Below are 18,238 nucleotides of genomic sequence, written 5' to 3' on the forward strand. Positions count from 1 at the left end.
GCCGCTAATTGAGTCGGGGCTGATCTGGGATGCACACAAAGGGAGGAGAGATGAGGGCATAATAGAAGCCGCACTATGGCCGACACAGCGGCATGTAAGGCGTGTAATTAAGTTGTCAATGGGTGAACGAAAACAATCATTTGCTCAAGACGCAAAAAGACATCAGCAAAAGCAGAGGCACATCAAATTAATTTACTCTTCTTACTCCTCTATTCTAAAGTAAACTGGCTCATCTCATTTTAATTTAACCCCAAAGTGCACAATGTGCAGGTATTCCAATAAAAACAGGCGGAATAGTAGAAAAAAGTAGCAAGCTATTGCTAACTCAATTGACTTAAGGTAGAAATATGTTATAATTACACTTCGAATGGGCGTATTGAGAAGGGATGTAACTTATCACTAAGACAATAATTTGCTTGAACAAAACTTTTCAAAAAAAAAATTAAGCCTGCGAGTTTATTTCTGCATTTTTTTTTGCTTCAAATTACGGGACATCATTTAGTTTTAACCAAGATAAGAAATCAAAAGGAAGGAGTTTGAAGGGGAGTAGATCTTTTAGACGACAAAAATAGAAGGCAGACCGAGTGATAGAGAGGCGATAAAAACAAAGATAAGACGTCTACCAGTACGGGCACAGGACGACAGATGGTGCCATCTACAAAACTCTACCAAGTGATTGCCAAGTAAAACCACTTTGTGAACGCATTGATACTTTGGTTATATTTAGTTATAGTATAACAGATCAATACAATTGAGATATTCACATGACCCTCCCAATCTTGCATTGTCTTCCTATCTCTACCACTTGATTCCCTTTTCCCACAATTTACCACCTCACAAAGAGTAAGGGTAGAAAAAAAAACTTTTAATAAATATAGGTCGTCTACACTATTTAGGAATTTTAGGGTATTAAGAACGAATTTTTGAATATTAACAGTTCATGAAAATAAGTAATTTAGGCGTGCAACCGGCTTGCTTGACACTTCTATGAAAATTCTGAGATTCAAAAAAGACTGCCCCTTAAGGAAGGACTTATGGAATAATTTTATTTTAAAAAACTAAAAACTGGTAAAATTTCAAGTAAAAAAAGTTGAATATGATTTTATATATATTTTTTTGAATTAACTCGCAGCTTTCAAGTTACAAGCACAAAATTTATTATCGCGCGATTAGTGTCAAACAGTTGGCAATTTTCAAACACCCAAAACTTACAAAATACTAAACAACGTAAAATGTATATTTTTTAAAATTGAGATCAAGACGGTAGCTTAAATGATATAAAAACTTTTTAAACTGGCTTATTTAAAAATCTTAATTTGTCTGAAGAAAAAAACGACAACGAGCACAAATAATCAATCTTTTCTTCGAAGAATAAAAAAACGGCACAAACGCGAAAAAATTTATGTTCATTTTCTTGCTTGAAAACTATAAGTTGCAACTTCTATGTCCTGTGACTAATTCTCACTTAAATAGTCAGATTCTACTGAGAAAAAGTCAAATTTCCTACGACGAAGTGATTTGGGCTGAGTAGGTCATCAATTGTCATAGCATAAAAAAGATTTAAAAAATTAGTACAAAATGAGGTACAATATTTTCAGGCCGTCAACTGATGTGATTTATTGAAGGGGTGATTGTTTCTCATGCGTTTTCACCAAAAATGAAGAAAACAAAAATATTTTAAATGAACTCGTGAAATTCAAAATTTGTTACACAGACATCAAGATTTTTGAGATCATTGAAATAGTGATGACAGAAAACTATAATTTAATTGCACTTGTCGGTGGGTTTTCACAAACTGAATGCCTAAAGACGTTTTGATGGCAGGAGAGACAATTGCTTTTTTGTTTTTCCAAAATTCAAGACTCAATATGATAGTCGAAAAACAAGCTGACGTCTGAAATACATACAATTTTGACGTTTTACAATTATTTATAGCTGATAATGATAATGTTTTGGGAAAAAAAAAGACGAATAAAAAGTTTTTTTTGTAGAAAAATGATAGTTTCCAATTAGCCTCATAATTGCCTTATCTGGTATCAGAGTTGATAAAAATTATGAATACAAAAACTGTCATCTGCTAGTTAGATTTTATCAATCTTGCAGTGTTTCAGCTTCAATACTCAATAGTTTTTGAGGAAATTTTTCAAGAAGTGTATTTGAAGCACCCTGTGTTTAATTGTTTTCCTAGTTTATTTTTAGCACTTTATATTCATTCCTTTTTCAGATGTTTTTATGGTAATTGCGTGATGTTTTTAAATCACGGCATAGTTTCATTAAAAAATTTGAAAACCAAAAGAGATTGCGAGTTTTGCTGAAAATTATAATTATGAAATACCTTCACTTTTGGTTTTCAAATACTGTTATGAAACTATGATTTGAAGTTAAAAAAAAGTATCACGCATTTAACATAAAACATCCGAAAATTGAATGAAAACGAAATCTGTTAACAGAAACTAGGAAAAAACGAATTACAGGGATGCATCAAATAAAATTCCTCAGTAAGGTTCCTCATAAAATTTCTATTATTTTAACGGCTTGCTCTTTGCAACAAGCAAATGAAAATTAACAGTGCAAAACTTCATAAAAAATGAATTGATTCAAATCTATAATATTGATATAGTAGTCTGTCCCCTCTCCCCTCCGCCCTCAGAAGTTCGACTCTTTGGCGACTCAAAGAGTCCCTCCCTCTTTGTACCATTTTGAGATATTCATTTTAAAAGGCTCTTTTGGTGCCAATATATAGTAATTTTGAGGGGGAGCACGCGCAGAAAAAAAGTATTTTTGGCTGATCGACCCCCTTAAAATTTTAAAAAAGCGTCGCCAATATACACAAATTTTGAGGGGGAGCACGCGCACAAATAACACAATTTTTTGGTCAACATTTTCCAAAAAAATAAGAAACCTTTTTTGGCCTGTTTTTTTTTCAAAAATTTGCCTGCGGCGCAGAAATTAAGCAGACCTAAGAAAATATGGTATAGCTAAGAAAATTTAAAAAGTCGACCAGAAATTCGAAAAAAAATTCAATATCTCCCCTCGAGAAAATCCTGGATCCGCCCCTGATTTCAAATAATTTAATATTTATTATCATCCATAAATAAATTTGTAATCTCCGCGGATCATTTCCTATATCCATTTTTCCGCAGGTTTCTGAGGAAACAGTTTTTTTAACGTTTCTTCATTTTGTACGTAAATGTTTAGATTGATATTCTGTATAGTTAAAGCTTACTTTGGGGGGCAAACGCTTGTTTTTAGTTCCAAAAAACGTCAAACTTTTCCGCAGGAATTGCAGAAATATAACATTTGTCGTATTGGATCAAAGAGATTTCTATTTAGACCCAAATAAAAAAAGTAAAATTTGGAATTATTCAAACATAGAGACATAGGAACTACCCAGTCAACTGCAGCTTTTCGAGGAAACAGTTTTACACACAGGTAAAGCTGCGCTTCGCAAACACTTGCGGGAACACGACCAAAAAGCAGCTCTATCAAGTAAAATCGCTAGGATAATTTTCAGTTGCTGAAATAACTGTTCCGACACTGCAAATTCAGAATTTATGACACCGCGAATTCAGAACTTTCAGCATTTGTTTTAGCATGCGGCCTTATCTGAAATGGGTGATTGTTCCGATTTTTGAGTGAATGACTGATTTTGCTGCTACTTATCAGACAAATTTTTGACAAAATTTCATGCAGCTAGAAAGGCTGTGATGCTTCGAACTCAAAATTCAAAAGTTATTTTGCTGGAGATTAGCGTTTTTTCTTCAAAAGGAGTTTAAATTTGGGACTACTGTGGCCAATTCGAGACATTTTAAGCGAGTGTCCTTTGCAGTTTTCTGTTGAAGCGTAACATGTGCGTGCAGCGGGTTGAATAATTCCAAATGGAAACAAAGATAGCCGGCCGCTGTGCCAGCAGTACATAATGTTCCGACCACCTTTAAAAAAAACTAGTACACAGTTTTTCATTTTTTTCCATAAGATTAGTGTCAATTTTTGTTCGTGATACGATGAGAAAACTATTGAAAATGCGTAAAAAATTAGTCAATACGCATACTTGACAACAGTTGTCTTCAAAAATTGAAAAACAAACAAAAAATTTTTAAAATATATTTTTTTCCATCACAACAAAGTAATTTTATGGAGAAATTTTTTTTGCCAAGAAACCGCTGAAGGAAGCTTCCATAACTAGTTTTCAATTTTGTAAAAATAATCAGGGGCGCTTCCCCCCTCACCTAGGGATTCGGCTCTCTACCGACCCAAAGGATCACCCCTTCGTCTATTTTGAGATATTTGTTTTTGGTGACGGACCCTAAGAAATTTGTTGAGGCGCCAATGTAAATTAATTTTGAGGGGGGAGTACCTGCCGAAATAACGCGACTTTTGGTCAAAATATTTCAAAAAGTGCCTAAAATCCCTTTTTTCAAAATTTTGGCCTAAATAGGGTCTTTTTAGTAGAGCTTTGGGAGAGCTCGGAAAAATAATTTGGCCGACCTAAAAATAAGAAAGGTCGACAAAATTTTTCAATTTTTTCGAGACTCCGCCCCCTCTAGAAAACCCTAGATCCGCCCCTGAAAGTAATTATAGATCAAAGCCACTCTTAAACTAAAAAAAAATTCATACCGTTGATTCTCGACACTAGGAAATTTCAATTTTTTTAATTGTTGAAACCATGACTGAAAGGGCTTTAATATGCATCACTCAACCCTTTCCAATGAATATCTATGGTACCTGATTTTGCGTTAAAAAATTAAAATACCAGTTCCTCCCCATTTTCAATAGTCGGTACACTGAGGCAACCCAATAGCTCCAAAAAAGTAGTTACTAGATGATAAAAACATTACTTCATTCTTGACATTGTGTGAACGGGAATTAACAAAAAGATAAATTTTAGAAACCAAAACTTTGTTGAACTTTTTATTTTGAAAAAATTATGCAAATACCTGCAAGGATAGGCGGTTACTGTGCAAGTAGCACAATGTTCCGACCATGGTCTTTAGAAAACTATTGTTTAGAAAGTTTCTTTTTCCAAATTAGTGTAGTTTTTTCTGCTTGGTGTGATAAAAGGATCTGATGTAAAAATATAATTAAGGCATATTAAAAAGTCATAGTAATAAAGGCAAATTGGACAAAAATTCTGTAGAAAATTGACTAGAAAATCTGAAAAAATTTTCAATAATTTCTGCAGAACATGTTTGACAAATTGGACAAAAATTCTATAGAAAATTGACTAGAAAATCTGATATATTAAAAAAAAAATTCAAAAATTTCTGCAGAACATTTTTGAATTTTTGAAGTTCTTGAATCCCAAAATGAAGCAAAAAACTCCAAAAAACAATTTTTACTTGCTTAAAATTAAGTTTTACGGTCCTAAATAAGCCATAATTTAGCTGTTGTAAGCCTGCTCGCTTGCTTTATTCGCTTAAATTAACACAAAAATCAAAAAGTTTTGAAACGACTGAAAAGTCTTTAATATGATATATCAATCAACCGTCCGATGTATATTTGTGGTGCCTGATTTGCGTGGAAAACAAAAAGCAAAAAAAAAACTCTACCGAATACAAAATTCCTAACCATTTTTCAAATGGTCGGAACAAAAAAGGGTCAGTCGGAATATTGGAGGCCTTGCCTCATAGGAGCAATTTTGCTTTGTCTTGCTATTCAGCCATTTGGAGTTAATGAGCTTTTTAGTCATCCACGCTGGTTAAAAACAGAAAAGGAAATAATTTTTTTGGCACAGATGAATAACCTTTTATTTTCGGCAGTTATAAGTCTGCAGTTCTACTACCCCACCTCAATCTTCGTAAATTCGAGAATTACCAGAATTTGATCTATATCAAAATATTATTGGCCTGTAAATCTTAAGTGTACTATTTATTTTTTGAGGCCGGTTGAACAGAGGTTTGAAAAGATTTAAATACGTAAAAATAATAATTTATCAAGCAGAGGGAAGAATGTTTAAACATCAATTAAGACATTTATTTTCGAGCAAGTACAATTTTGAAAAAAAAATTTACTTAAATCATTGTTTGCCAATGTCGAAACAAGCCGAACTTGAAGCGAATTTTGCGCTGAAGTAAAAAGTTAACCAAAGAGGTATTCTAGGGGCAGATAATCGTCCTTTTTTACGGAAACAGATATGACATTAACAATGACACAGTATATAAATTAATGTTTTTTTTTGCTAAGTCTGTTGGATGATGGAATTGAGACCAGAATTTGTCCAGTCTGGGTTGAGAGTTATGTCGGCCAAATGATCCTCGAGGTCTATCAGCTGTTGTTGCGTTCGACCACAAAGCAAAGCTATAACTGCAGTCCCGGCAGCAGTGCCAGAGTCAGAGTCCAGACACCTGCAACGTATATTAGCAAGGTCGGTAAAACTTCCTCGGAAACATTCTGGCGACAAATCAAAACTAAGTGTTTTCAAGTATTGATTCTATCTTTCTACTCCTATACATTTCATATTGAATAACTGAGAAAATGAGTCCCACTTTGTTCATAAAAACCGCAAAATTTCGGTTTATTGTCAAGCCATTTGATTTGCTGTTCAATGTTGATTGCCGAATTGCTTCATCGCCTAAACAATGACTGGAAACCTAACTGACCTTATATCTCCTCCTTTTGCGGCAGTCCATTCTATTGTTCCTCCCCCTCCCCCAGATGAGTCGTTGTTTGAGTTATTGCTGGATAGGAACAATCTGAAGTTGTGGTGGAGGCTATCTGAGATGGGCAGCTCATTACCCAATACGAACAGACACGATCGACCACCCTCCCTGTTTTCAGCTATCTTCTCTGACATTCTTAATCCTAGCACATTGCCTTTGCTCGGCTCCACCTGTTAAAAAAAACATTAATCTTTTGTCAGATTCCGGGCTAAAACTAATACCGAGACAGCAATAACACTAACTCTTTACAAATTGTTGAAGAAATATTTTTATAATTGCCCAAGCTGTTAATCACGTTAAAATTCCCAATTCCCTAAATCATTTAGTAGCAGGGATGTTATTACCCAGAAGAGGTTTTATATTGTGAACATACATGTATAAATAAGAAAGAAGAGGTGTCCTTTCGGTGATACCAAACTGGTTTAAGGGACTATAAAAATAAAATTGTTTTTTGAATCAAAGGGCAAGAAATTAATTTTGCATACCTTGAGGTGTTGTAACTCGGGACCGAAGTAGTATCCAACTATGTGCACTCGGCTCTTATCACCATCAGACGAGGATGACTGGGATGAAATCGATTGACAGTAGTGATCTACCATGTAAAGACCGGCCTCTGCCATCGGTTGCAGGTTGATGTTGCAATGGAACAAAGGTATGCAGTCTATAATGTGGGTATTACCCGTTGAGATCTCATCGTAGCCTATTAGCACTCCGTTCACTGCATTGCAGGGGTGTTTTGCAGCGTGCAGAAACATTTTGGCACTTGCCTCTAAACTCAATTCGTATACCATTCTATCATACACAGCCTAAAAGGAGATCAGTGGTCGAGCAACTATCCAAAAAGAGTGAGGATAATCAACTATCAAACAACAGAGATGATCAGTAACGAATTAAGTAACGCTTCATCAAAACCTCGCCTGCGTTGCGGAAATCTTCTTTGCGCGAGCTCTTAAAACCAATTGAATCGGCGTGAAAATTATTAAAATTTGGCTTCCTTTCCGAATCTTAGTGAAACGCCGAGGCCAAGAGGAGCTTCACACCAATAGCGATACAAAAAAATTTAAAAAAAATAAGAGAACCAAAAATTTTGTTTGCCTCAAAAAAAGATAACTAGGGACCCAGCTAAAGCTGGCGGTACGTGTTTGATATTTTTTGAGATTCGGGATGAAATGCATTTTTTTTCTTCAAAAATTGGTCATTGCCTAAAAAGCTTAGTTGTTTCTCTAAGAAAAAAGTGAGAGTGAAAACTTTTTCAAGGATATAACATTTTTCTAAGAGAAAAATTTAACATTTTTCTTAGAAAAAAAATATAACAATTTTCTTAGGAAAAGGATTCGCTACTTTTGCAGAAAAAACTGTCGCAGTTAGTTCTTTTGATACCCTTCATCTCAAATTTGATATGGTACTTTCTAAGAAAATTCAAAAAGTTTCTAAAAAAGGGTCAAAAGTTCCTATATCCATAACTTTTTTCTGCAAAATTTAGGTCGTGACCGCATAAACAAAAAAATTCCTAAAACTGGCTGTATCTATTGAACGTTAAACTTGAGAATTGGCAGGGTAGTTTCCGAGAAAAATCAAAAAGTTTCCAAAAAACGGTAAAAGTTTCAAAACTCTTGACTTTTTTGAAAGCAATAGCTTTTTCCTTTAAAAAAATTGGGTGTAGACCATCATAAATAGAGGCATTGAGCAAACTGTTTTTTCGATAAAACACTTGATATTAGATTTGGCCGGATAGTTATTGAGAATAGTCAGAAAGTTTCCATAAAACGGTAAACTTATCGAATATTCAAATCGAATTTCCTCGAATCATAGCCTTTGAGTAAAAAAAATGGTGCTTTCCACAAAAAGCAATGAATTCCAAGTCTAATTCAGCATAATAGAAAGTCCGGCTTATTTTACCGTCTCTTAAGGCTACTTTGTTACCTTGCAGTGACCGAACGATATGACATCTGACATGAAAGATAATTACCCAATTACAAGCACATTATGTCTGCAAGCATAACATAATAAAATCCAAAATTTGTAGCAAGTGTCGCCAGTCTTTCAAAACATAAAAAGTGTGACTGCGAACAATTAATCAGGAATTTAAGATAACTAGCGTGTAACGCAATTCCAATGCTCTAAACAGAGTAATAGAAAGTACACTGAACAACAATTGCAACTACCATGAAACTAGCTCACAACTTAAGAAAAATCCGTAATATGTCGCCTAAGCCAACAAAACTTGAGCAGGCAAACAAACGTGACAAATAAAATTTACCGGAAGTTTTTGTTCAATTTTATACATACTGAAACAAACAAGGTCCTGCCGAGAGTCACACCCCATCCCTTGGGTGCAAAGGTGAACGCCTTGCGTCCAAGCGAAATGGGAAGGAACCTGGAAGTTGTTAACGTTCAATAACAAATAAAGAATTACTTCTAAGAAAAATTGTTTACAGGAAAAAATCTAGTTCCTGGTTACAAAACAAGCTATCGCAAGTTTAAAAAAAAACAATTAAACCGAGCTGATGAATTAAATAACGCGATGAATTCAGAACCTAACTCAGCATAATAGAAAGCCCAGCTTATTTTAGTGTCTTCATGGTTATTTTGTTAACTTGCAGTGACCGATCGTTGACATTTGACAAGAAAGGTAATTACCCAATTACAAGCACATTCTGTCTGCATGCATAACGTTATAAAATCCAAAAGTTGCAGCTGGAAGTGTCATCAGTCTTTCAAAAAATGTGTCTAATATTGTCACGAAAACAATTGAAAAAAACTGTGATCGCAAACATTTAATCACGATTTTAAGATGAACTAGCGTGTAAATCACCTCCAATGCTCTAAACATATTAATATACGTCAAAACTGCTAATATATATTATGAAAAAACGAAGGGAATGCAACCGTATCAATAGACGGTGCATCCAACAACGCACAGGAGCTTTTCACATCCCGTTTTGGGATTGAACCCAAAATCCCTCAATTGCGAGCGTTCTTGAGAAAAATCAAAAAGATTCGAGATACGAGCAAAAACAAACATTTGACAATTCTGAGGGCCAGAACTTTCTGTGTAAAAAAACTTGGATATAACCACTCATGCAGTCGAACTTGCCAAGGCTGGATCTGACCTTTGAAACCAAAATTTCAGACTTGGGGGGATAGTTTTTGAGAAAACGATAAAATCCAAAAAAAATGGGTCAGATAGTCCCCACTGACTTTTCCGAAGGCTGTAGACAGTGCGGTAAAGTCGAAAAAGACAAGTGGACCATGCAGACACACAGAGAAAAAGGCGAATTTCTACTGGTAGCCATTTTTTTTGAAACTCGGAAGAGCAGTTTTAAGACAACCTATTTTGCAACAAGTGAAAAAAGTACCGAAGCGTCTCAAAAAAATTGAAACTCAATCCAAAAAAATGTTTTCATGATACCTGTTTTCATCAAACAGGAGTTCTAAGCAAACATGCCAAGCAAAGCATTTGAAATTTAAATTAGCAGCGGAACAAAATTTACGAAGCTAAAAACACGCCTGCTAAAAACAATATAATCTTCTAGCAGACACCAGTTGAGCCAAGAAAAAGTACGCCTGAAAGCACACTGAACAACACTTGCAATTACCATAACTTTAGCTTACAACTTAAGAAAAATTCTTGATATGTCGCCTAAGCCAACAAAACTTGAGCAGACAAACAAACGCTGACAGCATACAATTTCATTTTCTATATTTGACGATTTCATTGGCAAAATCACTGAACTCATGAATCAGACTCTCGTTTAACATAGTTCTTTCTTTTCACTAGCCTGTACATACATCCTTTGCTTCAATCATTAGATTTCACTAGCCCGTACATATCTCCTTTGCTTCAATCATTAGATAAATCTATCGTAAATTATTTAGAAACATCAAACTTTTTTCTTAGTTTGATTCTGTGTTTAATGAGTATTTTGAAATACCATAAAAAACGTCAAATTCATAAACCTGAACAATTTCAGCAATGATATTAGAACGGCGGCCACATCTGCAAATGCTTGTAGTATATTGCTTAAGCACACAATTTCAATATTTGAAGTTATTTCTTTTTGAAATTTTTGAAAACTTTTGCAGAATCGTAGAAACGTCATACCTCGGAAAGTGAAATGCATTGAACTGCAATCTGGGGTGTCCAGATATAAGCTTCCAGAGAGTACCTTAACAGCAGCCCAGCAGTATTGACATTTTCAAACTGAGTTATCTTTTTTTGAAACTTGACGTTTTGGAAAAATTTTGAAAAAACATAGAAAAATGGCATGTCTGAGAAAGTAAGATAATTTTCGCAGTCAAAATTGGAGGAAAAAATTGCGACTACACTAAGCACACCATTTTAGAGTTGGTAATTAAAGATTTCGTAAAGCTTTTTAAAAATTCAGCTTTTTGATTTTTTTGAAAATCTTGAAAAAACGTCATAGCTTGGAAACTAAAATGATTTCAGCAGTCACTCTCGGCAAAAAGATTTCAAGTCCCTCAGAATACCCTGCCAGCACCCAGCTATAGGTTTGTGAAACTCTTAATTTTCTAAAAATTTTATATCCAAGTTTTCAAAACTTTTGGACAAATCATAAAAAACATCATACCTCGGAAACTAAAAACATTTGAACAGTCGCATTTGGACCCAAGATTTTAACAGTCGCAAACAAAAATATTTGCATATACCCAACTACAGGGTTGGAAATTGCAAAATTTTTGAACTTTTTTAATCTTAGTTTTCTGAAACTATAGAAACACCATGTCTCAAAAACTACAAGGATTTGAGCAGTCATAATTTGAGGCAAAAAATGCGACCCCTGGGAGTACACTGACAGCTTCCAACTCCAGGGTTGGAAATTTCAAATTTTTTAAATCTAAGTTTTCTGAAAAGAAAAAAAGTGTAATATCTCGAAGGATTTGAGCAGTCATCTTTGGAGGCAAGATTCACTATCCTGAGAGTATCCTGACACCGCCCAACTAAAAGATTGAGAATTTCAAATTGTGTGAAACTTTTTAAATTAAAAATTTCTCGTAATCTACAAGGATTTGGGTATTCATAATTGAAGGCCCAATTCGCAACCTCGGGGAACCCTGACAGCATCCCACAATTGGGTTGCTCATTCCAAAATTGGTGAAATAAACACTGAATTCAAACTGGAAAATCGAAAAAATCTATTGCAATATTCGATATAGCTTTAACGTTAAAAAATCTTTCGTTAAAAATGCATAAATAATGCGCTGAAAAAGCTTAAAAATGGCGAGATAGTGAAGCCCGCATTTAAATATATCATAGATAATACATAGATAGATAGAGAGATAAAAGATAAAGAGATAATAGATATGTCATCAACAACCGTTATGCTAACTAACAATGGCCATTTCGATAAATAAATTTACAATTTTTTGACTATACGTATCGGCGAGAATCGTTGTCAATGTCCAGTACCACATCAAGTAAAGCAGGTAAGTTAGAGGCAAAATACAGGAAGATGGAACAGTTTTGATACGTTTTCTTCTCATAAAACTCCTGTGCATCCAGGATGGAGATATGGCGAGGCTTTGATTGTAACTGATCTCTATAGAACATCATCAAGTCTGTTTTCGGCTACCCACATAGGATCTCCGCTCGGGGTTCTAGATCTTTGTCGGAAGTAGCACAAATGCGAACAAGTAGTATACAAGAATAAACAGTGATATGACAACCGAAACAACAGACACTTTACCCCACACTGAGGAAAGAGGTCCACCCGATCCCCCACCAGTCCCCGAGCTACCCCTATTCTTTCCCCTGTGCTTCCCTGTCTCGGGTTGCTGGTCCTTCCTCCTCTCCAACAACAGGTGTCGCTTGATACTCTTGTCTGAAGTCCAGACTCGATTCTGCTTCCCAATACTCTTTCTGTACTTATCTATTGGCACTGCTGCTTCCAGACCTGAAGGTCCACGTTGTTTCACCATCTTACAGCTTTTCGCTTTTGTTATAGCATGAATCGGTTATTAGAGAATGTTACCGTTAAAGCCATGTCATTCATCTTATATGTTGTCTGAAAAAAGTGTACGCCTTTAAAGGAAAGTCATTCCAGAAGAATTTTTTCGGCAACTGTTCCCGCTAAATCTAATGAAACTTTCCCATAGTTGCAACATATTTTTGGAACCTCGAGAATTCACCTCAAAAAATCACAACATGGTTCCAGCTTTCAAAATTAATTTCCATTCATCTCATTTAAACAATTTTGCGCAAATTTGTATACGATACCATTAGCAAGTACTCGAAAAATGTTCGATACAATTTTTGAAACGTTCGTTTTTTGGTGCTCATGGCAAGCGGAATAGTCAAAATTTAGAAGCTGTGGATGATTCAATTTAATCTTCAATTTGCAGCCGCTTTTGTATTCCATCACGCCTGCTTTTTGCCAATCTTTGGAAACCTTCAAAGTTTTTTAAACGGATGCACGAATTTCTCTTGATTGATTCAAAGTGAAATTTTGACAGTCAACTTTTAAATCCACTGATATTAAAATGCCTTATGAATTACATTTTGCAACCAAAATCGACTTCAAAGAGAGTTTTTGTTCAGTTAGTTTCACAATCACTTTCTTTTTCAACTAAAATGGTCAAATCTACAAAACTACTGGGTTTCAGATCTTCGTATTTGATTTAGAAACAAAACACTTCAATGGCTGACAGCATACAATTTCATTTTCTATATTTGACGATTTCTTTGGCAAAATCACTGAACTCATGAATCAGACTCTCGTTTAACATAGTTCTTTCTTTTCACTAGCCCGTACATATATCCTTTGCTTCAATCATTAGATTTCACTAGCCCGTACATATATCCTTTGCTTCAATCATTAGATAAATCTATCGTCACTTATTTAGAAACATCAAACTTTTTTTCTTAGTTTGATTCTTAGTTTAATGAGTATTTTTGAAATATCATAAAAAATGTCAACTTCAAAAACGTGAACAATTTGAGCACTATCACGCACTATCCACTCAGCCACACAAGCTTAACATCTGACAAACACTAGTAAGGAATAAAGCAGCTACAAATTCTAATAAATTGCCAATACTATTCAGGAAAAGTGGAACCAAATACAAATAGACTCAATTTTGCAAGTAATAATTTGGAATATAACAAACTGGAGACATCCACTTTGATTTTGCATGGAACAAATCTCAAAGCCACATTATTTGCAAATTATGCATTTCAAGAAATTGCGAGATATATTGAGTTAAAAAATTTCTGAAATCGGGTTTTCATCATTGTTATGTTGTTTGAAACAAACACTTTTTTCGGTTCATTTGATGAATTAAAAATGCATCAACTGTTTTAACTTATTACTATTCGAATGTCAAAGCACACGCTATGAAAAAGCTGTAAATGTGCCCTAAAAGTGGCACCAAAATTTGCGACTTAGTTTGGAAAAAAATGAAGATCCGTACTAATACACTCGCTTCGCAAGTGTAATAATCTGCTGGAATATCTTGAATTGAAATCCGTTTCGAAACTGAAAACAAATGTTTTATTGCTCCATTTTTTAGCAGGCAGTAATTGAGACGAAAGTCATTAGATCGAAAAACATTTTAAAAACTGTCTGCAAATTTTTTAATAGAATTGTATAGAATGAAGTTGAATTTGAGGAAAAAATATATTGAAACAATAGCCAAGAGACCGTTAGAAAAAAGCGAATGACAGCAAAGAGGCAGAAAAAAAAGAGTTTTAAAACAGTTTGATCTAATTTTTTTGGAATCAATTTGAAAAAAGTGGGTCAAAAGGCAAATTTTTCATTCCGCTCGGAAATTAGATTCCTCTTTCATAATAGACTGTTTTGTCGTTCACGTTTAATTAATCGCATAATTAGACGTGCACGTTTTTTTCGCGCTAGTTCCGCTTTTGAAACTTGAGTGGAATTGTACTTTCAGCAAATGAACTATAATTGAACTTTAAAAAATCAAATGACAACCAACAGAACACCAAATTTGACGTACACAAAATTTAAGATTTTCCTCAAAAAAGGAGAACAAATCAACACAACCAATAAAGGTGGCATCACTCTGTTCATTGTCACTAAGTAACGTAAGAATTCCACAATAAATTTCAATTGAGTGTCATCAAAAAACTGATCTGTCAGTTTCACCAAATTTTGTGATACGCGCTAGTCACACAATCAGACCAGCTTTACTCGATACAGACAACTTTGTTAAACTTGTTGGAATCCAAATCAGAGGTGAAAGGATTTTATTATAATACCATACGTGACACGTTGCGAGCTTACCTTGAAGTACGATAAACCGGGGAAATAAACTCCGTGCACCATAGTTCTCTCTACTCTAAAATAGCCAAGACAAACTAAGACAGGAAAAATTTTCAAAACTGAAAGGATAGGAAAAGACCGATTCTTATGTTAAACACGGAGGCTAAGCTGAACGAGCTTCGCACCACTTGCAAAAAAAATCGAAAATGTCGAAAAAACAAGATGTCGAAATGAATCAGACTAGTTTTGAAACAAAAACGAGCCAAGACAATAGAATATAAAATAAGCATCGAAATATCAAGTGGTAACAAAGCCGAAAATACCTTAGCAGATACCCTTTAAGCAGAAAAAAAATATGAAAAAATTATCAAGTTCCCCTCACCCTTAACCACTCATACACAAAATCTTTATTCGCGCGTCAAATGGAACAATATGAGTCCACTGAGCCGATATAATATTGGCCGAAACCGATTCAGTAGAAAAAATAATTAGACAAATAAAAAGTTATTATGCACCCCTCACACACAGCTCGACAAACGACGCAATATGAGGCCACTATATAAGCTGCAAACATAGGCTAAATTATTTTATGTCAAAAAGGGAAAAAACAAGCCGAAAAAAATCAAAAAAAAAATTTTGTTTAATAAAAAATTTTAAGTCCCCCTCGCCCTCAAAGCACATACTCACAAAAAACTTTCGCTCCTCGACCGATATAACGCAATGTGAGGCCACAAAGCCGATATTATATAGGACGAAACCTATCAAGCTGAAAAAAAAAGAAAACTAAAAAAAAATTTTTTTAACAAATCGAGTTGGTAAAATTACAACTAACATAAAAAAGATAACTTCCAATAGGAAACAAACTATATCTGTAACGGATAATTTGTTGCTCACTGTCTTCCAGGAAAAGAGTCGTGTGATCAAATATATTTACGGGAAAAAAGTCCGATTGCAATAAATACCCTTGCTTATCGCAAGGGTGAAAATATAAATTAAAACGTTCAAAATCTAGAAAATAAAGTTCCACTTTCAGAAACATACCGTAAAAAATTCGACCACAAAACAAAATTTAAAAAACTTCAGTTGAACAAAAAAAGAGCCGTGGTTGAGGAGTAAGACTCGCGGCCTTTAATACGAAGATCGTGGGTTCAAATCCCGCTTCGGTACCGGTTCGAAGGACCCCAGCGACATCCGCCTCCTCAATGTGGGACCGGCAACGGCAAACGAAGACATCTCTCTCCCCATGGAAGGAAGGCCAAAAGTACAACGGTGGTAGTGGGACTAACCGCAAAAAAAAACATTGAAATCTACAACACTAAACAGTAAAAAAAATGAACGCAGAAATAAAATGATAATTATCTAGAGTTGGAGACAAAAAAGTTGTCACAGAAAACACAAAGCTGCTCATTTTATGTACAATTGGGATGTCAAAGAATAGAACTGAAGGAATTAGTGTATAGCAAGGAAGAATTATAAAATCTTTAAAGGATTACTGGCCTTCAAACAATATAGGCTATAAAGCAATGAAATAATTATAAAAAAGCTGTTGTCGAAAAAAATGTTGGGAAATTTAGACGCAAAAAAGTGCAAAAACTGATAATTACCTGCTTCAAAAAACATTCTCAAAAACTGTATGGTGAACAAGTTTTGAGCAACATTGTTTTGGTGTTTCCAATTATTTGTTTTTCTTTCTATTTCCTTGAGATCGCTCATCAATTTAAAAACCGGTAGCTCGACAAAGAGCAAAGAAGGTTTTGATCAACGTTAGTTGGTGAAACGAACCAAAAATTTTGTAGATTAAATTTTGATTCCTTTATAGGAGAGTCCGTGTGGTAGGCTTTGATCTTACGAAAGAGTACGAAAGAATTAAATCAACTTCTTACACAGAGGTGAATCGGAGCTTCGTGTCATTCGCTATACAACACAGGATTGAAACATCATGACGATCAAGAACTAGTAAACAGGACTTAAAAAATTAAATATTTTTTTTCAGTTCAAATTTATTCAAGTTTTTTAAAATACACTTAGGCCAGAGCCTTATCAAGCTCATCTAAAAAACCGGAAATTTGCAGGAAACAAAAAATAAAGCAAATAAGCCGACAGCCAATAAGATGAAAATCAACCGAAATTAAATGAGAACAAATTAAATGTACCGCCCATTCAGTATCCACTAGTGCCAATGCAAAATAGTAAGCACAATTCGGAATATAAACCAAGAACTTAATCGTCAGCCATAACAACGAAAAACCATCAGCAAAAAGAAAATCGAAATTCTATATTTATACATACCATACAAACACACCCAGACCAGAAACCCTTCCAGCCGAAAAAAAAACATTTAAATTTAAAAAAATGAAGTGTCCCTCCACTTCAAAACGCACAGACACGTACATAATTAATTTAGCTCATCAAAAGCGCAATATGAGTTCACCAAGTTGATGAAAAATGGGAAAAAAGATTAACACGAAAAAATTAAGACAAAAAAAACGAAACGAAATTTAAATCAAGTTAGTATTATTGAAACTAACCTAAAAAGCAAATTTCAAATAGCTATCTGCCCAAATAATAAAACATTGTAATGAAGGTTACAGTAACAGACATGTAGCAGGCACCTACATAGCATCTAGTAAATATCATACCTACACACTGGGCGGATCTAGGATTTTCTCGAGGGGGGTGGATTTTCAAAAAATTTTGTCGACTTTTTTTAGGTCGACCGAATTGATTTCCGAGCTATCCCAAAGCTCGTTTTAGTCCCTGTTTTGGTAAAATTTTCTGCGCCGCAGGCAAAATTTTGAAAAACATTTTGTGTAGGCTACACAGAGCACTTCAGTAAATTTGCCATTTCAAATTTTAGCCATTTGTGAACAAAGTTATTTAAGAGAAAAAGCCTATTACCCGATTGCAAAACCCTTGCTAATCGCAAAAGCAGTGTTAGAAAATTCCGTCGAATACAAAAACTTCATCTCTTAAGTTAGCATGGTGAAAAATACATATTGAAAATAAATCATGATCTGCAATCTGTCGATCTTAAGATGTCACCATAAAACACCGGCAAGAAAAGTATCTTTGCTGTAACCACTATCCCTATGGTTACTCTCCGCTTATGCAATTGTCTCCGGGAGTTAGTCACAAGTTCGAACTTGATTTTATGATAAGTTCTTCTATTGTCTTCTTCATGAAACTGCAACGATAAAGTTATTTCAAGATATAGCAAAGATTCGAATCCGCTAAACATTAGCTTGACAAAGATAATTAATTGGTATTCTTTGAGGGAAAAACTCTTCATACAGAGGCGAAGTGGAGCTTCGCAACACTTCCGATACAATTCAAATA

The 18,238-nt window shown here is 34.6% G+C and overlaps 2 protein-coding genes across 2 annotated transcripts in view; one reads left to right on the top strand and one right to left on the bottom strand.

The window, feature by feature from the left end:
• LOC134846964 (elongation factor Tu, mitochondrial-like) overlaps positions 1 to 18,238 on the top strand; it is a 448,088-nt gene that overhangs the window by 69,504 nt on the left and 360,346 nt on the right. The window lies entirely within an intron of this gene.
• Positions 5,886 to 7,486, bottom strand: LOC134856868 (ER membrane protein complex subunit 8/9 homolog). The gene is made up of 3 exons (XM_063873159.1): positions 7,145 to 7,486; positions 6,600 to 6,829; positions 5,886 to 6,344 (listed from the first exon to the last, which is right to left on the bottom strand). The coding sequence occupies exons 1-3, from the start codon at positions 7,448 to 7,450 to the stop codon at positions 6,179 to 6,181; spliced, it is 702 nt and encodes a 233-aa protein (XP_063729229.1). The 5' UTR covers positions 7,451 to 7,486; the 3' UTR covers positions 5,886 to 6,178.

This window comes from Symsagittifera roscoffensis, chromosome 1 (genome assembly GCF_963678635.1).
Source record: "Symsagittifera roscoffensis chromosome 1, txSymRosc1.1, whole genome shotgun sequence".
Classification (NCBI taxonomy): domain Eukaryota; kingdom Metazoa; phylum Xenacoelomorpha; order Acoela; family Convolutidae; genus Symsagittifera; species Symsagittifera roscoffensis.

What these genes read in the sequence shown, in the direction of transcription:
- LOC134856868 (XM_063873159.1), bottom strand. Translation starts at nt 7,450, where the DNA reads ATGGTATACGAATTGAGTTTAGAGGCAAGTGCCAAAATGTTTCTGCAC. An exon ending in CCGAGTTACAACACCTCAAG is followed by an intron (nt 6,830 to 7,144) that starts GTATGCAAAATT and finishes TTTTTTTAACAG; the next exon opens with GTGGAGCCGAGCAAAGGCAA. An exon ending in GCAAAAGGAGGAGATATAAG is followed by an intron (nt 6,345 to 6,599) that starts GTCAGTTAGGTT and finishes TATACGTTGCAG; the next exon opens with GTGTCTGGACTCTGACTCTG.